General features: G+C 46.8%; 1 protein-coding gene across 3 annotated transcripts in view; it reads left to right on the top strand.

Moving 5' to 3' along the window:
- The first annotated feature begins 726 nt into the window (after positions 1-726).
- The window catches only part of PEX5 (peroxisomal biogenesis factor 5), a 30100-nt gene continuing 6459 nt past the window's right edge, over positions 727-24367 (top strand). The window contains exons 1-14 of one of the 3 annotated variants that reach the window (XM_060236882.1): positions 727-879; positions 3271-3306; positions 6411-6543; positions 6753-6887; positions 8088-8193; positions 12361-12451; positions 14131-14253; positions 14561-14653; positions 15578-15697; positions 16883-17026; positions 17669-17739; positions 20346-20561; positions 21435-21600; positions 23946-24103. In XM_060236882.1, the coding sequence (XP_060092865.1) occupies positions 730-879; positions 3271-3306; positions 6411-6543; positions 6753-6887; positions 8088-8193; positions 12361-12451; positions 14131-14253; positions 14561-14653; positions 15578-15697; positions 16883-17026; positions 17669-17739; positions 20346-20561; positions 21435-21600; positions 23946-24103 (1742 nt within the window). In that variant the 5' untranslated portion in view covers positions 727-729. The remainder of the gene's footprint in view (positions 880-3270; positions 3307-6410; positions 6544-6752; positions 6888-8087; positions 8194-12360; positions 12452-14130; positions 14254-14560; positions 14654-15577; positions 15698-16882; positions 17027-17668; positions 17740-20345; positions 20562-21434; positions 21601-23945; positions 24104-24367) is intronic. The other 2 variants (XM_060236884.1, XM_060236883.1) reach the window with 2 other exon arrangements.

The following is a 24367-nucleotide window of genomic DNA, read 5'->3' as shown; positions in this document are numbered from 1 at the left end:
CAACCCCCTGCACAATGCAGGAAATTTGCAACTAGCTCTCCCCCACACATAGATCCCCAGGAACCTGCTCCATGCCCAGTAGATGGCAAAAACCTCAAGGATCCCTTGCCAAACTAGCATGGAGAAAAATTGCTGCCTGACCCCCAAAGTGTCAATCAGCATTTCCTTGGGTGTGTAAGAAGAAAGGTTAAAGAAAGGTTGAAGGAGCTGGACACGTTTAGGCTGGAGAGGAGGCGGTTGAGAGGTGATATGATCACCATCTTCAAGTCCTTGAAGGGCTGTCATATAGGATGGGGTGGATTTGTTTTCTCTGGCCCCAGAAGGTAGGACCAGAACCGATGGGTTGAAATTAAATCAAAAGAGCTTCCGGCTCAACATTAGGAAGAACTTCCTGACCGTTAGAGTGGTTCCTCAGTGGAACAGGGCTTCCTCGGGAGGTGGTGGGCTCTCCTTCCTTGGAGGCATTTAAACAGAGGCTAGATGGCCAGCTGACAGCAATGAGGATCCTGTGAATTTAGGGGGCAGTAGTTGTGAATTTCCTGCATTGTGCAGGGGGTTGGACTAAATGTCCCTGGAGGTCCCTTCCAACTCTATGATTCTGTGGTTCTATGAAAGGGCCACAAGAACTAAGAACTGATGCAACTATTGATGTGAATGACCCTGTATTGGCTTTTCTCTGGGCAGGGTGAAGGGGGGTCCCACGCGACGTTCCTCCTGCCACCCCCCACGATGGCAATGAGGGACCTGGTGGAAGCAGAGTGCGGGGGCTCCAACCCCCTGATGAAGCTAGCCGGCCACTTCACCCAAGACAAAGGCCTGCAACAGGAGGGGCTCCGGGGCCCCTTGGCTTGGCCTCCCACGGTGCCAACTCCTGAAGGGGTAAGTGGAACTAGGCTGGAGAGCTTTTGTGGCCTGAGAGAACCTGGGTGCTAGCCCAGTAATAGGTGGTGGTACTTCCAGAGGAGTGTTCTGTTTGCCACTGCTTTTCAGTATTTACCTCAGGAGGGTACGGCGTGTGAAGCTACCTGTTACTGAATCAGACAGTCCTCCTGTCTACTCTATGGGTCCCCTTTCATATCACCTTTAAGGTCTTTCCCATCATCTAATCCAGGGATGTCGAACGTCCAGCCTGCGGGCCAGAATCGGCCCACCCAGAGCTTTAATGAGGCCAGTGGGACTCTTTTCTCCCTCTCTCCCCTCCCCTTTGAAGCTTGGAGGCTGCAGAGTTCCCAGCTTCTTCTTCCTTCTCTTTGCAGGCTGAAGCAGGAAGCAATGCTGGATTTGCAAAGCTGCAAAAAATAAGATGGAATGGAATGGAATGAGCGTTCGTGTGGACGCACACTTCCTCAGATATACTGAAATGGAAGTTGACAGTTCATAGAACAAAGTTAGAGTCCCTTTGGCTCCTTTGAGACCAACCAAGTTCTAGTCAAGGTATGAGCTTTTGTGTGCAAGCTCACTTCTTCAGATACAATGACGAAGTGTGCTTGTATGCAAAAACTCATACTTTGAATAAGACTTCGGTGGTCTTAAGGGTGCCACTGAACTCAAACTTGGTTCTGGTGCTTCAGGCCAACACGGCTGCTCACTCTGGATTTAACTGTTCATATACCGGTATATATGTGTGTGTGTGTGTGTGTGTGTGTGTATATATATATGTAGGCAGATGCCTCTGCGCAGGTGAACAGCAAATTAGCTGTTAAGCTGTATGCTTATGTACCTGTACCCGAGGAAGCATTCCTGTACACGAAAGCTCATACCTTGGATAAACTTTTGCTGGTCTTAAAAGGGCCACTGGACTCAAAATTTAGTCCGACAAAGTTAGCAATTGTTCCTTTAGGGAATGGGTACTTTTTGTATTGTGGGCTGGGTTGTCTGCCAGATTTGAAAGCAGACAAAGGAATGCCAAATGGTATCATGACCAATGTTCCATCTAAGCTGCTGAGTTTTGTGAGCAAAAATTCTACTTTGTGAGCTATTCTTTGGCCTTAAAGTGGTGAGCTACTGCATGAATTAGTGTGCTCTGGGGCCATCCTTCCTGAGCTAAGGCAAAAATGTGTGAGCTGGAGGCTAAAAATCTGTGAGCGAGCTCACTCTAACTCAGCTTAGGGGGAGCCCTGATCATGACCCCAAATTGCTATAAACATTCAAAAATACATCACAAAAATGTTTTAGTGGTAATATCGACAAGGTATGATTGACACTTGGGCGTGCATGCCTTTTGTAAATCTTTGCCTACTGTGTATTCATATGGAATTGTGATAATGTTGCTATTCCCAGCCTTGAGGAAGTTTACAAGCCATGTAAAGACTTGTAGTTGAGACCAAGTCTTCTGGATTCTTTGGGACCCTTGGACTTGCTATTTCAGCCTTTTGAATCCACACAGTGCACCTGGAAAATCTTTGTAACCCCTGGAGGGGCTTATGCCAATATCTTATTGAATATCTTTCATTGTATACTTGTGCACACTCACCGAGAGACTTGATACTTCTATTGTTTGTATTTAGTAGGGTTTGTTTTTATATTACCACCAGTGTTCCCTCTAAGCTGAGTTAGTGTGAGCTAGCTCACAATTTTTTAGACACCAGCTCACACATTTTTGTTTCTGCTCTGGAAAAATGGCTCTAGAGGGAACTAATTTATGCAGCAGCTTACAACTTTAATGCCAGTAGCTCACACAGTAGAATTTTGCTCACAAGACTCCACAGCTTAGAGGCAAGATTGATCTAAAAAAAAAATCTGTGATATATTTTTGAGTGTTTATAGTAATTTGGAGTTATAATGTCAGTTGTTATTTGTGTACTCTATATGTAGCCTTCTTCCCTGTTTTTTGTAGATTTGAAAGAAGGGCAAAGGATTTCTGTGTGTCTTTGGGCCCGGAGTAAAGTCTCTCATCAGAAGTCTAGTCCCCTTGCAAAGGTTTCTCTCCTTCCCTGCCCCTCCCCCCATCACACGCAACCTGATTCTTTTAACTAGAGAGGCCAAGGATTGAACCCTGGACTTTCTGTAAGCCATTCCCCCTGCCCCCCCCCCCCCATTCTGCTGTGTACATGCAGCCAAGGAGTTGCATAATAGGCGAGAAAGCAGATTGTATGATTTGGGCCTCTTTTTGGTGTTAGTGCTGTTGTAAATCTGGCAGGACGGGGAGCTAGAGGAGATGTGCGAAAGCAATTTCAGACAGGATGGAGTGTCATGGGGAACAGAAAGTTGTCTCTCTGTCCTTTGGGATGGCTGTCTTCACGTCTGCTAACAGTCCTTTCTCTTTCGTAGGTGTCTAAACCTCTTGGAAGAGCATCAGAAGATGAAGTAAGATTTTGTACTTTGTGTCCGCTCTTTTGAGCTTTTTCCCCCTCCCCCTGACATATTCTGTATTGACTCTGGCTGCCATCTTGTGTGTGTAGACATTCCCTCTTTCTTCCTCTTTTCTGTCTCTCTCTTGTATGTCCCTGAAGATGTTTTGGGGATTTGCTAAAATCCAGGCTGATCCCTGTGGCAGTTAGCTGTGATGACTTTGAAAGATTCTGTGATGACTTTGGTAGATTCTTTGCTGATAAAGTCCCCCTCAAATCCAATTGGACGACGGCTTGGAAGTAGATCCTGTGACCTATTTTATCTTGATTGATCCCCTTGACTGAAGTGAACAGAGTTCTTGAGGTTGTGAAGCGTGACTTGCTAATTGGATCCTTGCCCATCTTGGCTGATTAAGAAGCAAAGCTGCCTTTGACTAAAGTTTTGAATATGTTATTGGTGTTGCAAAGTTTCCTTGGATCCTTGCAGGAAGCCGTTGCTAGGCAATCTCTAAAGAAACTGTCTTTAGCAGAAGAAGAAGGCTGGTTCTTAATTTCCTTTCCTGAAAAGTTATTGAGGAAGTGGTGACAGACAATATAAAGGTACTCCTGAAGGGCAGGTCTACTGGGGACATCTCTCAGTCTGTGTTGGGGACTGAGACAGCTTTCGTTGCTCTGGTGGATGATCTCTTCTTACCAGAAGATAAGGGAAATGTATCTTCGGGAGCCTCCTCAGACATCCTGTAGCTTTTGACAGAGTAGATTGTGAGAGCACAAGAGGTGTTCTGTTGGATCAGACCAGTGATCCACCTGGTCCAGCATCCTGTTTTATCCAGTGTCTGACCAATTGCCCTGGAGCTTTCAGAACACTGGGTGAGAACGAAAGAGGGAACAACACTTCAACAGTTTTGACTTTTTTTGTCTGATAAGATGCAAGGAGTTTCCATCAGGGATGAGTAGTTGGATAGTTGCCTAGGATTTCCCTTGTGGAATTCAGTAGGATTCAGTGTTTTCCAGCATTTACATCAGGCCACCGATTGAGGTCATCCACAGCTTTGCAACTAAGTGCCATCAATATGCTGATGATAACCAGTTTCTTACATAAGTATAATACCAGGGGTGGCCAAACTGTGGCTTGTGTGGCTCTCAAAGCCCCCACTTGCCCATCGGCTGGCTTGGAGAAGATATTTCTCTCTTTAAACCACTTCTACAAGTGAAACCAGCTGGTGCCTTAGATAATGTATTTAAAGTTGCTTTCTTTCCACCTCTCCCCCAATATTCCTTCCTTTCTTCTTTCGTCTCCTTTCTCCCTCCCTTTTCCTTCTCCCTCCTTTTCTTTCTTTCTTTCTTTCTTTCTTTCTTTTCTTTCTTTCTTTCTTTCTTCTCTTTCTTTCTTTCTTTCTTTCTTTCTTTCTTTCTTTCTTCTTTCTTTCTTTCTTTCTTTCTCTCTCTCTCTCTCTCTCTCTCTTCTCTCTCCTCTCTCTCTCTCTCTCTCTCTCTCTCTTTCTCTCTCTCTCTTTCCCTCTCTCTCTCTTTCCCCCTCTCTCTCTCTTTCCCCCTCTCTCTCTCTTTCCCTCTCTTTCTCTCTTTCCCTCTCTCTCTTTCCCTCTCTCTCCCCCCACTTCCTTCCTAGTTTCTATCTCGCCCTCTCCGCAAGCAGACTCAGGGCGGCTAACAATCTTCCTTCCTTCCTTCTCAAAAATCTGACATTAACGTCTTATGGCTCTCAAACATCTGACATTTATTCTATGTGGCTCTTAAGTTCAACAAGTTTGGCTACCCCTGGTATATACTTTTTGAACTAAACTTCCAGAAGTTGCCGTTTACTCATTATGAACAAAGAGTGTTTGGAATAAAGTGAAGTTAAATCAAGGCAAGATGGATGTCATATTGGTTGAATGGCCTCTGTTCTACATGGGATGGATTTGCCAAACCCGGATCGAGTGAGCCCAGATTGAATGGAATTTGCTGAGCTTGGATTGAGTCTCACTTGCAGATTTTGAGGACTAAGCTGGTTGGTGCTTTTGCTAGGAGAGCTTGGCCTTCCTTCTGGCCGCACAGATCTCCAGCTTCTAGATTTGACTGCTGTAACGTGCTCAACCTGGAGCTGCTCTTTCACAGAAGTTGTGGTATTGGCAGGCCTTCTTGCTAGGGCAACCCATTATGAATATATTGCATGTGTTGTGAGGTTATCCATTTGCTTCTGGTTCAGGTCAGGTTGCTGGTTCTTCCTTTTAAAGACCCTCTTCTTCATATATGAACCCATGAGCCACTGCACTCATCTCTCCAGCATCTTCCTTTGGTGACGTCTTTCCAAGAGGTGCCCTCTTCCTTGGCCAGGTCATTGTAGTGGTCCTGAACCTCTAAAATGGCCCCCCTGATATCTTTTAAAATAGCCTCCTTGCTGTTTAGTGTGCTTCTTTGTCGAAGGATTTGTTCTTGGTCAAGGCTGGAGGCTGCAAAGATGTATTGCGTTTATTGAGGCAAAGATTTTCTCCTGTTGGGATTGACAAACTGGTTACTATTGATTTCATTCCTACATATGATGCTGGCTTGAATTGTTAAACATTCTACAGTGTATGTTTTGTAAGCCTCTTTGAGCTTGGAGAGAAAGCAGAGTGTCAACACTTGACAACAGTAATCATTCATTCATATAGAGAGCCAGTTTGGTGTAGTGGTTATGTGCGCGGACTTTTACCTGGGAGAACCGGGTTTGATTCCCCACTCATCTGCCTGCAGCCTTCTGATGTGACCTTGGGTCAGCTGCAAGTTCTCTCAAGGCTGTTCTGCTCAAGAGCAGTTCTGTGAGAGCTCTCTTATCCCCACTTCCCTCACAGGGTGTCTGTTGTGGGTAGAGGAAGGGAAAGGTGATTTGTAAGCTGCTCTGAGACTCCCATCCATCCATCCACCCATCCATCCTCTATCCATCTAGCGAAGGGTGGGGTATAAATCCAATCTTTTCTTCTTCTACACAGCACATAGGCTTTTAGACAAAATAATATAACGATAATTAAAATACACGAGGGGGAAAAAGAACATTCAGCACTTTAGGAAGAAGTAAATATCGAATACGTGATTTAAAATATCAAGGCAAACAGTAATCAATCAATACTTCCCTCGTAGCTGGTGGCAGAGTTTCTTCAAGAGCAGAATGGCCCTCTGCTATCCCGCGCCCCACAGACATTCAAGATGGATGATCTATTGGCCGAGATGCAGGAAATTGAGCAGTCCAGTTTCCGGCAAGCCCCTCAAAGAGGTGAGAACTTAGTACAAGATCAGCAGTTAGCCACATTGTTGTTATTTCTTATTGAGACATGCGTGTCTTTCAATGGCGGGGGGGATTAATGGATTTGGGAAGGAAGGTCAGAGAAGTAGGTTCTCCTGTGCGATGCTGCATTTCCTCATCTTGGCAGGTCAAGGGTCGTTTGTTCTCTAACACACCTGTCTTTGTCTCCTGTTCCTCAGCTCCAGGGGTGGCGGCCCTGGCTCTGTCTGAGAACTGGACGCAGGAATTCCTTGACGCTGCTGATAGTACGGTTGACATTGCGACGGACTATAACGAAGCTGACTGGTCCCAGGAATTTATTGCAGAGGTTACAGGTGAGGCTGGGGTTGTGTGCTATCCAGCCTGAAGTTGTTACCATGCTAGAGTTAAGCGCATTGACTTCAGTGGACTTGGGAAGCATTGTAGGTCCGACTCTTTTGCATATTAGGCCATACCCCAGATGTAGCCAATCCTCCAGGAGCTTGCAGGGCTCTTAGTACACGGCCTACTGTAAGCTCCAGGAGGATTGGCTACATCAGGAGGGTGTGGCCTAATATTCAAAGGAGTTCCTGCTACAAAAAAAGCCCTGCTTTGACAGCACCTTTTAGAACATTTGGCATGTTCAGGGATACAGTCTGGCTTCATTTCTCAGCCTTTTGGAACTCTTGTACACCCCCCTTCCCCCCCCCCCCCCAGTATCCCACCTCCGTCTGTGAATACAATTGAAACCAGTTGTTTCTTGTTCTTTCTTGGCTCCCTGCAGCCAAGAGTTACTTTCTTTATTTTGGATAGTCTTCTCAAAGTCATCTTTGATGATCTTCTCAAAGGCCCGATAGCCAGTGTGTTCTTGCCTTAGTGTTGGTCGGGCGGTATCCTTCACGATCTTTGACCTTGCGTTCCGTGTCCTTTTGATCTTTTTTGCTTTACTGCGACTTCCATTCCAGTGGCTGTTCGTGGGTCTGAAAATCTGAGAAGCCAAGCGGGGGCACAGTTATGTCAGGGGGTGGGTTAAACCAGCCCTTTTGGAGTTGCACTATTCTGTGCTGGGTTTTGCATTTGCTGTCCTTTGACCCAGCTGCTGGCAAAAAAAGGCACACTGGAATAGCTGGCTTTGTTGAGTTACTGCTGACATTCTATTTGGAATGGAACTTTAAACCCTAGTGAACTCGGAATGGGTCCAGGCCACTGTTTTTGTTGAAGTCTGTAAAAATAGCAATTTACTTTGACTTCTAGCTCACGCCCTCCCCTGCAAGCAAGCTGAGGGCGGGTTACAACAACACAGTGACCTTATCCAGTATTTAAAATAACGTAACAATTAAAATCCTGTAATAATAACGTTAAATTAGTATATCAACAATGACAGTTTAAAAAGTGATAATAGCTGGACATTGTTCTCAGACTTACAGTTGCAAACCACCATGGTTTCTCTGTGATTGATAGTAGATAGCTCACCCCCTTCCCTCCTTCTTTGGGTTATTGAGAAACGCACAAGTGCTTCCTTCCCTCCGTTTCAATTATTCTCTGTTTCTGCAAAGACCCCTTATCGGAGTCCCCTGCCAAGTGGGCTGAGGAATATTTGGAACAGTCAGAGGAGAAGCTGTGGTTGGGAGAGTCAGAAGACCAAACACTGGCTGATAAATGGTAAGTTCTTTGGTTTCTTCACACCAGTATGGTGAATTTTAAATGTGACAGAATCTCATTCTGATTCTAAAGCAGTTCTCTTTCTTCTCCCCCCACCAACTGGGGTCTAGAATTGGTAAAAATTTATTTTATTTTATTTTTATTTTAGTATATTTCTATTCCGCCCATTCCTCGTAAGGTTTAGGGAGGAGTACAGCATATGATAAAACAATAAAATACAATATGGAACATAATATGAACATATGAAGCTGCCTTCTACTGCATCAGACCCTCGGTCCATCAAAGTCAGTATTGTCTACTCAGACTGGCAGCGGCTCTCCAGGGTCTCAAGCTGAGGTTTTCCACGCCTATTTGCCTGGACCCTTTTTAGTTGGAGATGCCGGGAATTGATCCTGGGACCTTCTGCTTACCAAGCAGATGCTCTACCACTGAGTCACCGTCCCTCCCTCCATATAAAAACAATCCCTCCAATAAAAACATTTTAAAAACAGACAGCTCAACAGCACTCAGAAGTTACCCAGCCTGGCCATCTCACGTCATGATATCTCACAGGTGACAGTGCTGATAGGGGAGGCTAACCAGATCAAGAATAGACGCCCATAGCCTCAACTAAAAGCCTGGCAGAATAGCTCCGTTTTCAGGCCCTACAGAAGGCTAATAAGCCAGGTAGGGCCCGGATCTCTGTAGGGAGCTGATTCCACCAGGTCAGGGCCAGGACCGAAAAAGCCCTGGCCCTAGTTGAGGCAAGGCAGATGTCTCTTGGGCCGGGGACGGCCAACAGATGTTGGGAGGCCGAACGTAATGACCTCCTGGGCATATATGGAAGGAGACAGTCCCGCAGGTATGTTGGTCCCAGGCCACGTAAGGCTTTAAACATTAGAACCAAAACCTTGAAGTGGATCCAGTACTCAATGGGCAGCCGGTGCAGATTGCGGAGCACCGGCCGAATGCCCACCTGTAAAGGTGGTGCAGTCAGCAGGCGAGGTAAAGGTAGTCCCCTGTGCAAGCACTGGGATTTTACTGACTCATAGGGTGATGTCACATCAAGACGTTTTCTTGCCAGACTGTTTACGGGGTGGTTTGCCATTGCCTTCCCCAGTCATCTACACTTTCCCCCCAGCAAGCTGGGTGCTCATTTTACCGATCTCAGAAGGATGGAAGGCTGAATCAACCCACCCAGCTTCTGTTGGGATCGAACTCAGGTCGTGAGCAGAGCTTGGACTGCAGTACTGCAGCTTACCACTCTGCACCCATGGGGCTTCTCTAGGATTGGTAAATAGATCTTTTAAGAAAGAGAAACTGGGAACCCTTCAGTGCCCAGAACTAAAAAGGAACAGTGTCTATTAAAAATGTGTTCTGAGATGCTGTCAGTTAGAACAGCTGGCCAGTAGGAGAAGTTTTGTGATGCTGACAGGTTTGTCCCTGAGCTGGGGTAAACCAAACCTCCAGGTAGGTACAATGTAAAGTAGAAGGGAGTACAGAGAATCAGTAACCCAAGCATTATAGCCTCAGCTAATCACAGCAAAAGAATCAACCATTTGCAGTCTATACAGAACAAGTTACAATTATTTTAATAAAGTTTTTCCCAGTTACTTTAGTAATACAATCATTTGCAATCTCTCTTCATTTCATAATTACCATAATCTACCTTACTAATTATCTGTCAATTAAAGTTAAATATCTAGATATCACATGGATGTCCATTTCAGAGAAGCCTGTAGACTCTACAGGAAGTATTTATACAGACAACAGTTCTTGAAGAAGCTTGTAAATATTCCACAGTAAATATTATTTAAAGTGTCCACAGCATTCATTATAATCCGTTGCCCCAAACTTGGAAAAAGTGTTGTGTTGATGAATTTCATTGTGCCTGGAGACATTCTCCGGTAGAGACAGGCCAGATAAACCAAACAGCTTGATTAAAGCTGTGCTTTGCTGAGACAAATGAAGTTTGAACATAAGAACATAAGAGAAGCCATGTTGGATCAGGCCAATGGCCCATCCAGTCCAACACTCTGTGTCACATAAGAACATAAGAGAAGCCATGTTGGATCAGGCCAATGGCCCATCCAGTCCAACACTCTGTGTCACATAAGAACATAAGAGAAGCCCTGCTGGATCAGGCCAATGGCCCATCCAGTCCAACACTCTGTGTCACATAAGAACATAAGAGAAGCCCTGCTGGATCAGGCCAATGGCCCATCCAGTCCAACACTCTGCATCACACAGTGGCAAAAAATTTTTTATATATATATACACATACACACACACACTGTGGCTAATAGCCACTGATGGACCTCTGCTCCATATTTTTATCTAAACCCCTCTTGAAGGTGGCTATGCTTGTGGCCGCCACCACCTCCTGTGGCAGTGAATTCCACATGTTAATCACCCTTTGGGTGAAGAAGTACTTCCTCTTATCCGTTTTAACCTGTCTGCTCACCAATTTCATCGAATGCCCACGAGTTCTTGTATTGTGAGAAAGGGAGAAAAGTACTTCTTTCTCTACTTTCTCCATCCCATGCATTATCTTGTAAACCTCTATCATGTCACCCCGCAGTCGACGTTTCTCCAAGCTAAAGAGTCCCAAGCGTTTCAACCTTTCTTCATAGGGAAAGTGTTCCAGCCCTTTAATCATTCTAGTTGCCCTTTTCTGGACTTTCTCCAATGCTATAATATTCTTTTTTAGGTGCGGCGACCAGAACTGCACACAGTACTCCAAATGAGACCACACCATCGATTTATACAGGAGCATTATGATACTGGCTGATTTGTTTTCAATTCCCTTCCTAATAATTCCCACCATGGCGTTGGCCTTTTTTATTGCAAACGCACACTGTCTTGACATTTTCAGTGAATTATCTACCATGACCCCAAGATTTGTCTCTTGGTCAGTCTCCGCCAGTTCACACCCCATCAACTTGTATTTGCAGCTGGGATTCTTGGCCCCAATGTGCATTACTTTGCACTTGGCCACATTGAACCGCATCTGCCACGTTGACGCCCACTCACCCAGCCTCAACAGATCCCTTTGGAGTTCCTCAAAATCCTCTCTGGTTCTCACCACCCTGAACAATTTAGTGTCAGTTTAGTTTGAACTCTATAGTTGTGCTCTGTTGTGCTCTAACACAGATCCTTGGTGTTGTATCTCACATTTCAAACCTTTATCAGAGTAAAATGGATAAGTGTCTCTCTATATTCCTTCATATGCTAGAGCCAATTTTCAGACACTGAGAATAGTCTGAGGAGCCTTGTACATCACGATTTCTGGAGGATATGTAAGATACAATACCTAGGATCTACAATTATCTGGTCTGTCTCTATTTGAGTGCCTCCAAGTGCAATAAAATTAATCACAACACTTTTTCTAAGTGTTGCTGTGGACACTTTAATATTTACTGCAGAGTTCACAGGCTTCTTCAAGAACTGTTGTCTGTATAAATACTGTGGAGTCTACAAGCTTCCTTAAAATGGATGTTTGCAAATGTGATATCCAGTGATTTACCTTTTATTGACAGGTAATTTATAAGGCAGGTTTTGGTAATTATGAAACGAATGAGAGAGATTGCAAATGATATATTGCTATAATAACTTGAACCATGAAAATAATGGTAACTTGTTCTGTCTAGATTGCAAATTGTTGATTCATTTGCAGTGATTAGCTGAGACTATGCTGTTTGGGAGCCTCCAGATGAGTCCTGGAGGCCTCCCAGAATTGCATCTGATCTCCAGACTACGAGTTCAGTTTTCCCTGGATAAAATGGCTTGTTTGGAGGGTGGTCTGTATAGCAACATACCCTGCTGAGGTCCTTCCTGTACCCAGGTTGCACCACCCAAATCTCCAGGATTTCCCACCCCAGAGTTGGCAACCCTAGTCCCTGACTGTGGTCAGATGAGGGGAGCAAGCAGCTCCATCTCTCTTGCTAAAAATGAGTATCATAATGTTTTATTTTGTTTCCTGTCATTCTTGGTGGGGACTTGCTTTTTGGTATTTGATAAAAGTTTCCGTTTTTCCTGCCCTAATGTTAAAGCAAGTAAACGGTCGGTTGACAGGATTTGGGTAGTTGTCTAATGTTCCTAATAAAGTCTTAAGATTTTTTTGTTCCTCACTAGAAACAGAATCTTCTCACCTTCTTCCTGAACCAAGTTTGTGCTTCCTCATTTTAGGTATGAGGAATATCAGCCTGAAGATGACCTTAAGAAAACAGCCAATGATTTTCTGGCAAAAGTGGATGACCCCAAATTGAATAACTCTGAGGTAAAAAAAGTAGTAGTAGTAGTAGTAGTAGTAACCAGTGTTTTTTTTATGGGAAAGTGGGCCTACTTATTAAGTTGATGTGCTGAGTGTGTGAACAAATGTTGTGTGTGAGAAGATGGCATTCCCTTACTCCTGTGTTATGGAATTTGGTAGCCTGCCCAGTCCCACTGGTTATTTTCTTTTGAGCGAGGGCCTGTCTCCGGTGGCGATTTCCTGTAGGCAGAGAGAAAAAACCACATACCCCACAGAATAATGATTTTTAAAAAGCTTTAAAAACCAAAGTGATAATTTTCAAGTGGCTTTTTCCCCTTGAAGGTGTTCCCCCCCCCCTCTCTCATAGGCACTCAGGCCTATTTGTGTAGGGGGGGAAATCCTACAGTAACTGTACTGCATGTTTCCATTTTTAAAATCTTTTAATTATAAATGGTATTTTAAGGATTTCATTAAAAATGATACCTTGAGAAGGATGCCAATAGTTTGGACTGATAGTGAAAAGAAACTTCTCAGTCTGGACTGAGAGCTTCAGTTGAAGGTCCAGATTTACTTCAGCGGGGGCGCTAGATTGTTGTCACAGAGCCAGAGGGAAGCAGCAGAGGGCTGGCCTTGGAGCAAGAAGGCCTGAGTTCAAATTTTCAAACTCAACCGGGAAGTTTCACTGCGCAGCTAGGCACTCCCATGAGTTCACGAGGATAAATATATGGCTACCCCATCTTCCTTGGAGGAAGGAAATGTGTGTTAGAAATCTGGCCCTTTGTACATTGGGAACTTCTCACCTTACAGGCTTTCAACCCCCAGTAGAGAATCTGAGATAGGCAGACATGCATTGGGTTGGATCCAGCCAGGTTTTTCACTCAGTCCTGTCCAGTTTTCCTCTTGGGTCCCATATGGTGTTTATCCATGCTGGTCCTATGATCCCCACTGTAGCCTTTTTGGTGATCAAATTGATCTCTTCCTCACTTTTACATCAGCAGAAAGCCTGTTTAGATCCAGGCCGACCCTTCATGGAAGGATGGGTAATATGGGTTAGCAAATAGAAATCAGAGACCACTGGGTCATCTTGTCAACACTGGAGGGAGACAGGGAAATAGTAGCCAAGATGAGAATGGTCACTTGGAGGCCACTTCTGAAATCAGTCTCCACCCTGACTGCACACCAAACATCCCAAAACTCGAACTCATGACCATATGCCTTTAAAAACCCATCACTCACTCCTGTGTTCCTTCTGTCCCAGTTCGCCTGTGTCTCTTCTTCACAAGAACATGAGGGAAGCCATGTTGGATCAGGCCAATGGCCCATCCAGTCCAACATTCTGTGTCACACAGTGGCCAAAATGCAGGTGCCATCAGGAGGTCCACCAGCAGGGCCAGAGCTCCAGAAGCCCTCCCACTGTGGCCCCCCAAGCGCCAGGAATACAGAACATGAGAAGCCATATTGGATCAGGCCAATGGCCCATCCAGTCCAGCATTCTGTGTCACGCAGTGGCCAAAATGCAGGTTCCATCAGGAGGTCCACCAGCAGAGCCAGAACTCCAGAATCCTCTCACTGTTGCCCCCCAAGCACCAAGAATACAGCGTATCACTGCTCCAGTTAGCTCTACCCAGTCTGGGGTGGAGGCTTGACCTGAGAGCAGCGAGAGCATCACAGTTTGACTGGTGAAGGTCTCTCCTTTCTTCACGCAGTTCCTAAAGTTTGTTCGCCAGATTGGAGACGGGAGGGTGTCCATCGAGGCAAATCAAGTGACCATTGCCCCCAGAGACCAGGATCAGGCAGAACAATGGGCAACTGAGTTTATACAGCAGCAGGTATGATTCCCAGGCTGTGTGGCAAAAAAAATAATCTTAGTACCTTGGCAGTGCCCATTCAAGTGGGGAAGGCAGTGTGTCGGGGGTCGAGAACTGTGAACCTGTGCAGTGCAGTTCTAGGAGCAGAGTAGAACCTGCCGTGGCACAAACTTTCCCACAGCTGTCTGTGCAAATGTCCTGAGTCCAGGTTTCCATAGGCGTGCGTACAGCCCGTGCGTTGCTCACCAAAAGCCGGAACAGAAAGTTGTCCATTATTTGGTCTTGAAACTTCTGATCTCTCTCTCTCTGTGCTGTGTTCTCCTGGTAGAATGCATCTGAAGCCTGGGTGGACCAGTTCTCGCATGCTGGGGTCACGTCCGGTCTGGAGGCTGAGTTTGAGAAAGCCAAGATGGCCGTGGAGGTAATTTGCTCTCGGGCAGGCGGGTCACATGAAACCTCTCCAAAGGTGGGGCACCAAGCCTGTAGCTATGGTGGGGCCTGAGGGGGACAGGCCACTCTGTTTGCTCCCCTTCCCTCTGTAGAACCCCTGCATTGGAGGGCCTCCAGTCACTGTTCCCTCTAAGCTGTGGAGTCTTGTGAGCAAAAATTCTACTTCGTGAGCTACTGGCGGCATTAAAGTTGCGAGCTACTGCATAAATTAGTTTGCTCTGGGGCCATTTTTCCTGAGCTTAGACAAAAATGTGTGAGGTGTAGGCTATAAAACCATGTGCTAGCTTACACTAACTCAGCTTAGAGGGAACACTGCCTCCAATATGCTCTAATTCATGCGGCCAGCAACAGGAAAAGAGAGGGGGAGAGAGAGAGAGCATGAGAAAGAGAGAGAGAGAGAGCGACTGCAAGAGAGAGCTGGGGCTGGGCAGGGCTGGCCACTGGAGGGAAGAAGCAGCCAAGCCCTGCGGCCCCCTCACCAATAATTTTATCCCCTGGGCCCCCCACAACCCAAATTTTCTGGCTATGGGCCTGTGGGGCATGTCTCACCTTCCTAGGCAAGATCGGGCTCTGTGATAGGAGAAGAGGGCAGGGAGCGCAGGGGAAATAGCTGGTTTGTTACGGAAGGGACAAGGGGGTGTGGCGTCTCGTCCCCTACCCCGCTCCAGCCGCCCCAAAGAATTCTCTGATCACAATGGAGCTGCATGCAAGAGGGGAGGCTGTGGTTGAATGGGAGCCAGCAGTCTCTGTGGTGAAGGAATTTGGCTTCTCTTCAGTGAAGACCAGGGAGGATCTCCCCACCTTTCTTCCTCATGGGGAGGTGTCCGTTCTATGAATTTTGGAAATATGAGGTTGGGGGCGCCTTCCTGACACTTCTGTTTTGTTTTTCCTTCAGTCGGATGTGGATTTCTGGGACAAACTACAGGCCGAGTGGGAGGAGATGGCCAAGCGGGATGCGGAGGCCCATCCTTGGCTGACGGATTACGAGGATCTCTCCAGCTCCTCTTACGACAAGGTACCAGTGGCCCTGAGCATCCTGTCCATGAGGCTGGAGGGCAGGTGGAACAACTGTGACTATATTTTGTGGCTCTCAAAGCCCCCACCACTCCATTGGTCAGCTTGGAAGAAGGCATTTGTTTCTTTAAATCACTTCTGCAAGCTTAGCCAACCAGCAGCTTGGAGAAGGCATTTAAAGTTAAAGTTTCCTTCCTTCCTTCCTTCCTTCCTTCCTTCCTTCCTTCCTTCCTTCCTTCCTTCCTTCCTTCCTTCCTTCCTTCCTTCCTTCCTTCCTTCCTTCCTTCCTTCCTTCCTTCCTTCCCTCCTTCCTTCCCTCCTTCCCTCCTTCCCTCCTTCCTTCCCTCCTTCCCTCCTTCCTTCCTTCCTTCCCTCCTTCCTTCCCTCCTTCCTTCCCTCCTTCCTTCCCTCCTTCCTTCCCTCCTTCCTTCCCTCCTTCCCTCCTTCCCTCCTTCCCTCCTTCCCTCCTTCCTTCCTTCCTTCCTTCCTTCCCTCCTTCCTTCCTTCCTTCCCTCCTTCCTTCCCTCCTTCCTTCCCTCCTTCCCTCCTTCCCTCCTTCCCTCCTTCCTTCCCTCCTTCCTTCCCTCCTTCCCTCCTTCCTTCCCTCCTTCCTTCCCTCCTTCCTTCCCTCCTTCCTTCCCTCCTTCCTTCCCTCCTTCCTTCCCTCCTTCCTTCCCTCCTTCCTTCCCTCCCTCCTTCCCTCCTTCCCTCCTTCCCTCCTTCCCTCCTTCCCTCCTTCCCTCCTTCCCTCCTTCCTTCCTTCCTTCCTTCCTTCCTTCCTTCCTTCCTTCCTTCCTTCCTTCCTTCCTTCCTTCCTTCCTTCCTTCCTTCCTCTGCCATCTTTGACTGAAAATGTAATGCCTCCATTTGTCCAGTGACTCAAGTCAAAATCCCAAAATGGTGCTCATGAGTGCCACGGCAGCCAGTGCCACCTTTCCTGGCACCTCCAAGTGTTTTTAGAAAGCAGGTGTGGCCTGGTGGGGCACACAATCAGGCTTCTGATTGGCCACTGAAGACCTGATCGGCTGTGCAAACTATTATTACAGTGTCGGCTTTATTCTACCTTCCCTTCCCTCCTGCTGTTATGTATGGGGGGGCGGGGGGATCATTCTCTACTGATGATCGGGCTGTTCCCTGATGTATTTAGGAAAATAAGATACAAACCGTTGCCTGCCTTCCCTGACAGGGATACCAGTTCGAGGAGGATAACCCTGTCCGCGACCACCCGCATGCTTTTGAGGAAGGGCTGAAGTGTCTGGAGCAAGGGGACCTTCCCAACGCCGTGCAGTTCTTTGAGGCTGCAGTGCAACAGAATCCTGATCACATGGAGGTGAGTGAAGGAGGGGAGGTGGGTCCCTTTTGTTCCTCTGCCTTTCTGCACCCCCCCATTCATCAGGAAGATGCGATGATGGCAAAGTTTGGAGTGGATGGTTATCAATATGCCAACTATGCCCAGCTACATAGTATTCTGAATAAGCCACCAGCTGGTGAAGTCTCTGTCCTGGAGCAGTTTGGTATAGTGAGAGCCAGTTTGGTGTGGTGGTTAAGTGCGCGGACTCTTATCTGGGAGAACCGGGGTTGATTTCCCACTTCCCCATTTGCAGCTGCTGGAATGGCCTTGGGTCAGCCATAGCTCTAATAGAGAGCCAGTTTGGTATGGTGGTTAAGTGTGTGGACTCTTATCTGGGAGAATTGGGTTTGATTCCCCACTTCCCCACTTGCAGCTGCTGGAATGGCCTTGGCTCAGCCATAGCTCTCACAGGAGTTGTCCTTGGAAGGGTAGCTTCTGTTAAGAGTGGTGGTTTCTTAATTTGGAGAACTGGGTTCTGTTCCCCACTTCCCCTCTTGACACTAGCTGGTGGGACACTAGATTGCGAAAATGCTAGGTGCTCTCCGCGTAATGTCAGTTTGCCCACTGTTTGTCCAGATTAAAAAGAAGCCTATCTCCTCCCCCCACCCCCCTATGTCTTAGGCCTGGCAGTACCTGGGAACGACGCAAGCAGAGAATGAGCAAGAACTTGCCGCGATCAGTGCGCTCAGGCGGTGAGTCGTCTCCTGAGGATGGGCTGGCTTAGGGCAGCCGTGGCATTGTGCCTTTCTTTGACTGCCATCTTTGACTGAAAATGTAATGCCTCCATTTGGCCAGTGACTCAAGGCGAAATCCCAAAATGGTGCCCGTGAGTGCCATGGCAGCCAGTGCCGCCTTTCCTGGCGCCTCCCAAGTGTTTTTAGACAGCAGGTGTGACCTGGTGGGGCACCTGTCCAGCAGGCTTCTGATTGGCCACTGAAGATCTGATCGGCTGTGCAAACTATTACTACAGTGTTGGCTTTATTCTCTTTCTCACTGCCCTTTCCCTGTGTATTTTTAAAAATTACTCCTCTCTAGGACTTTTTCCTGTAGCTGGAACTCCTTTGGCTACATCAGGAACTCCTTTGGCTACATCAGGGGTGTGGCCTAATATGCAATCTTCCTGGAGCATACAGGAGGCCTTGTACTAAGAACCCTGATGGCTACATCAGGGGTGTGTGGCCTAATATGCAAAGGAGTTCCTGCTACAAAAAAAAAAAAGCCTTCTCCTTTCATTCCCTGACCTGGACTTTTTGTGTGTGGCTCTGCCTTTCCTGGCAGCCATGTTGTGGTTGCACCCAATGCCTTATGTTGAATTCCAAATGTCCCCTCAGGCTCAAAAAAGGTTGGGGGAGGCTTGTTATTGAGTGATGATAACAGGGCAGCTGCTTGTCCCATGGAGATTCCAGTCTATTGTTAACCCCAAAGTGGGGGGGGGAGCTTCAAAGAGATGAAAATGATAGTGGTGAGAGTCCTCAGGGGAAGAACGTGCCTCCAGTTTGGCAGCACGCAGGGAAAGCACGCGGGGTTTGCTTACATTCATCCGCTGACACACTTCCTTCTATATATGCATAAACCTTTGAAATAAATTAAAAGAGGATCCGTGACCCAATTTTTTTCTGTACACTGGGTCCTGCTTTGGGAACAGTGCCCTGTAGAGGGAGATGATTTCTGTGCCAGCTGGATAACAGGTTGCTTGGCAACAGGACAAGAAAAGAAGTCGGTGAGAGATGAGGTGTGTTTTTTTCCCCCTGAGGAAAAGAAATTCTAGAAAAGGTAGTCTGTGGAGCAGTGAGAAAAACGGAAGAGCGGCCATTTTCTGAAACAGGCCTTTCCTCCCTCACACTGTCGGTGTGTTTGCTTTTGAGCCTGTGAGGAGAAGTAAAGAAGGGAGCCCTCATTGAAAATGCACAATTCCCTGGATTGTTTGAGGCCAGCGGTGCTTCCTTTCTCCCTGACTCTGTGACGTCTCAGTATAGCTTATTTAATTACACTTCTTGGTTCAAAACTTCCAATTCAATGTTCCTTCTTTCTCCTGCCTTTAAAATGCAGGCTGTGTGTGAAGTAGCCATTGTTCAGGTTATGAATGGGGCATTTGCAATGCTGTGACAGCTAACCTCACCCTTTTAAGGCAAAAAGGGGTACATAAAGGACTTTTTGGGTGGCAAGAACTCCTTTAAATATTAGGCCACACACTCTTGATGTAGCCAATCCTCCGAGAACTTACAGGGCTCTTAGTACAGGGCCTACTGTAAACTCCAGGGGGATTGGCTACATCAGGGGTGTGTGGCCTATTATGCAAAGGAGTTCCTGCTACAAAAAAAGCCCTGGTTACATATATAATACGTGCTTTCTTAGCAGACCCATTAAACATCGTGATGTTTTTCGTGACCCAAAATACATATCTGATATAACCATAGCATATGAAATTGTTCCAGTTGACATATTTATGGAATGTAAAAGTATAAATGCCATGGTTTTCTACCAGCAAAACTGCAAATGCACCTAATATTGAAGAGGGAGCTGTAAATTGCTACTCTGCACAGCTGGGCACATATAATTTTTGCCAACTGAATGGAACATTAACGTTATAGAAGGGAGTATATTATTTGGACAGAAGGAGTCTCATACATTTCACAACAGGTAGGGCTACCAGCATATTTGGATATCAGGTGACACTTTATAACATTAAAAACACAGTTCTTTAATTATCTTTCATAGTAACCAGACATACTACAGCATATTTACTGTTGTCAAAATTATAAATATATCCATTGCACATGTCTTCAATGGTGTTTATTGGTGTCTAATACCGTAGGTTGTGTTGCCTAAAATTTTTCATGCTGCTCATTCTGAGTGAACAAAACCCTGTCTTGAAAAATATTCCACTCATTTCAAAAGCAAAAAAAAAGTCTTATGAGGGTTTTTTCCTTCAGCGTTCTCCAAAATTTCTCAGTTTTCACCCCCTGGAAAAATTGGGGTGGAAAAGTCATCAGACAACAAAAGAAGGGAAAAGCTTCTTCCCCCCAATTTTTAAATCTTTCCCTGCCGGACATTTTCATCCTTATCTGTGATACACAACTCCCTAAAGCTGGCAGGTTTACTGCAGATCTACCATCTGGGAAAAGTGGTGTTTCTTTTGCTCGTTTGCTTTTTAATTTCTAACGGGAAGAGGAGGGAGAGTTTGGAAAAACTTCCCTGTGACCTACAGACTCTCACAGATAAAGTGCTCGTCTCAGAAAAGATTACTCTTGTGCTTATGTGCCAACCCTTTCCCTCAGTGTCTCTGTCTGCCTTGTAGGTGTCTAGAGCTGAGCCCTAAAAACCTCACGGCACTCATGGCTCTGGCCGTCAGCTTCACCAACGAGTCACTACAGAAGCAAGCCTGTGAAACTCTCCGTGACTGGCTGCGCCACAAACCAGAGTATGCTCACCTGCTGGGGAAGGAGCCTACAGAAGACAGCCCTAGCCCGGGCCTCGGGTCTTCCAGACGTATCCTGGGTTCCCTCTTAACAGAGTAAGTCTGGGGAAAACCAAGGGAGTGGCAGTTAGGCTTGTCAGCTTTAGAACGAGGTCTGGAGTTCTCTCAAATTACAACTGATATCCAGGCTGCAGTTCTGGAGGCAAATTTGGAAGGTGGACTCTGTGGTATACCATAGAGTCTATGAGAAATGGAAGTCCTAGAATGACTTCCTAGCTCCTCCTGGTCTCCAGTAGAGCCAGTTTGGTGTAGTGGTTAAGTGTGTGGACTCTTATCTGGGAGAACTGGGTTTGATTCCCCACTTGCACCTGCTGGAATGACCTTGAGTTAGCCATTGCTCTGGCAGAGGTTGTCCTTGAAAGGGCAGCTGTCGTGAGAGTCCTCTCAGCCCCACCCACCTCACAGGGTGTCCGTTGTGGAAGAGGAAGATAAAGGAGATTGTGAGCCACTCTAAGATTTGGAGTGGAGGGCAGGATATAAATCCTATATCATCATCATCTTCTTCTTCTTCTTCCTCCTTCTCTCCCTCTTCCTCCACCCTCCCCAAGCATTACCTGCCAAATCTCCAGGAATTTCCTAGGTTTGGTTTGGCAGTGGTGAAATACATATGTGTGGGGGCAGTGCTCTAGGCACTGGAGAGCCAGTTTGGTGTAATGGTTAAGAGCAGCGGACTTTAATCTGGAGAACTGGGTTTGATTCTCCAGTCCTCCACATGCAGTCAGCTGGGTGACCTTGGGACAGTCACATTTCTCTCAGACCTGTTCCACTCAAGAACAGTTTCTGTCAGAGTTCTCTCAGCCCCACCTACCTCACAGGGTGTCTGGTCTGGGGAGGGGAAGGACATCTGATACTCCGAGTGAAGGGTGAGGCATAAATGTAACTCTTCTTCTTTGTTCTTTCCACCCCCAGTTCACTCTTTGTCGAAGTGAAGGAGCTGTTCTTGGCTGCTGTGAGAAGCAACACCGCCACTGTGGACCCGGATGTGCAGTGTGGTCTGGGGGTTCTCTTCAACCTGAGTGGCGAGTACGAGAAGGCCGTGGATTGCTTCACCGCTGCCCTGAGTGCCCGCCCAAATGTAAGGGGGGAGGAGCAGGCTGGATGGGAAAGAAGTGGGGGAGGAGGCAAGGTCTGTGAAGTTTGGCTAGTTCTCTCAGACATGGTCTTACTGTGCCTAGGCCTTTACCACTTCAATGCCAGGTGCCCTTGTGTGACTGAATGTTCCTTTAGACTAACCGCCAAAATCCCCCCTCAGAGAAAATTAGCGTGTCAAGCAAAAGGCTAGTTTTTCTCTTCAAAAGCCAGAGTGGTGCAGTGGTTTGTATTCTAGGCTAGGTCAAATCCTCACTTTTCCCTGAGGTTTGGGCCAGTTATAGACTGTCAGCTTCTCAGAGTTGTTGTGAGGATAAAATGGCTTGAGGAGAGAACGGCGTACACTGTTTTGAACTTGTTAGAGGAAGAGGAAGATAAAGCTGTGACTTGTATGTGAGTAAGCCGTTTAAAAATATAAGAATATTTGTGCCCTTTTCTTCAGCACTGGATCCCATTCTGGTAACAGTGCCCTGTAGTGAGAGGGAATGCCTAGTCTGGGTGAAAGGTTGTATGGCCACAGAGCAAGAAAAAGAGGATGAACTCCAAGAGAGAGTGTGTTTCTTGAGACAGAGCATTTTCTTTGGAAGAAGGAATTCCAGAGAAAGTGGTCTGTGAAGCAGTGAGAAAGGCAGTTGGCAGGAAAACGGCCATCTTCTGGTGTGGGCCTTTTTGTTCTGCAGCGTTGATGCACTTTTAATGGTTCTGTGAGGAAAAATTGCTTGCATGTAAAGAGGAGCAAGACCTTGCTGGGCATTATATCTCAGTGCTAACTATGCCAGGACACTTTCTGCTTCTCCTATTTCTCTGAGTTTGAGCCTACTCAGTATATGGTATTGCTCACTTAGGTGTGTTCAGAACTTTCAGTTCTGCCCTGACCTGGATAGTCCAGGCAAGCCTGATCTCATCAGATCTCGGCATCTGACTTTGGCAAGTACTTGGATGGGAGACCTCCTTGAAATACCAGAGGTGGGAGGTGGGGGCAGGCTCTATTCAGCCACCTCTGAATATCCTTCAGACCCCCAGTAGGGGTCACTCATCAGATTTTGCCATGATTTCTAGGTGCACACACCCATATTCCCTCTAAGCTAGTGTGAGCTAGCTCAGTTTTCTAGCCTCCGGCTCACACCTTTTTGTCTTAGCTCAGGAAAAATGAACCTGAGCAAACTAATTTATCAGTAGCTCACAGCTTTATGCCAGTAAGTCACAAAGTAGAATTTTTGCTCACAAGACTCCACAGTTTAGAGGGAGTATTAACACACACACTCACACTCATGCTCATAAAATACATCCCCCCACAAAAAAACTTTTTCACTTCTATAATCCTTGCTTTTTCCACTTTAAACAAACCCAGGACTGGTTTATTTAAAGCAACAGTTTAACAGGCTGAAGTGGTACAGCCCAGACATAAGATCAACACAGCTCGGTGATCTGTAGACCCCAAAACCTGACCCTACAGATGTTTTATGTAATGCTTTTTGAGGGTGACTTTTATATATTTCAGTCATTTTTTTATGATAAACCTGTAAGGAGGTTGGTATTATAGCTCCCATGCCTTGAGGAAGAGCAGAGAGGGAGAGCATTTTGCCTTAAACCACATTGTGTGCTCAAAATGGGAAAGAGAATTGAACAGGTTCTACTGTTGGCAGCAATATGCTCTTCCACTTCTAGTGTGCTTTGTTTAAAAAAGGAGAAATGGAGCAAAAGTCTAAGGGACTGTGTGGTTCAGAGGCGGGGCTGTGGCTCAGTGGAAGAGCATCTGCTTTGCATGCGGAAGGTCCCAGGTTCAATCTCTGCCATCACTGATTAACAGAATTGGGTAGCAGGAGATGTGAAAGACCTTCACATCTTCTAGTGTCCTGGCCCCACTGATGGACCTCTTGATGGCACCTGGTTTTTTGGGCCACTGTATGACACAGAGTGTTGGACTGGATGGGCCATTGGCCTGATCCAACATGGCTTCTCTTATGTCCTTATGTCTGGGGCAGTGATGCTCTGTATTCTTGGTGCTTGGAGGGGCTACAGTGGGAGGGCTTCTAGTGTCCTGGCCACACTGATGGACCTCCTGATGGCACCTGGGGTTTTTTGGCCACTTTGTGACACAGTGCTGGACTGGAGGGACCACTGGCCTGATCCAACATGGCTTCTCTTATGTTCTTATGTTCATCTGAGACCCACAAGAGGAGAGTTGATACTGAGCTTGGTAAACCAGCAATCTGTCTTCATAGAAGGCAACTTCCTATGTTCAGGGCCTGTAGCGTGGGGCAGGAAGTCGCACTGGAACAAATCACTTTGTAAAATCTGGCCTTGGCTTTTTCCCTCCCCCCCCTCTAGGATTACCTCCTGTGGAACAAGCTGGGTGCCACTTTGGCCAATGGGAACCGGAGCGAGGAAGCTGTTGCGGCTTACAGGCGGGCCTTGGAGCTACAGCCAGGCTACATTCGCTCTCGGTACAACCTGGGCATCAGCTGTATCAACCTCGGCGCTCACAGGTGAGGGGGAGTCGGTGAGAGGTGAGCTAGGCGGCCGCTCCCCTCTCCGAGCGTTTGGTCCCCTTCTCGCAAAGTGTGTGCTGTGGTGGAACCACCCCCGCCAGTTCTTTTTTGGGTTGGCCCCGCTTGTGTTGGTGGTTGGAGGAGTCGCCCCACACCACAGGAGAGGGATTTGCTCAGCCGCTGCTCTGTCAGAATGCTGGCGCCCACTGACCTGCAGAGTTCCATTTGGAAGTTTTGGGGGTCGGGGATGGATCGAGCTAA

Source organism: Heteronotia binoei, chromosome 4, assembly GCF_032191835.1.
Source record: "Heteronotia binoei isolate CCM8104 ecotype False Entrance Well chromosome 4, APGP_CSIRO_Hbin_v1, whole genome shotgun sequence".
Classification (NCBI taxonomy): domain Eukaryota; kingdom Metazoa; phylum Chordata; class Lepidosauria; order Squamata; family Gekkonidae; genus Heteronotia; species Heteronotia binoei.
Note: the sequence above shows the minus strand (reverse complement) of the source record. Positions and strands in the feature narration are given on the sequence as shown.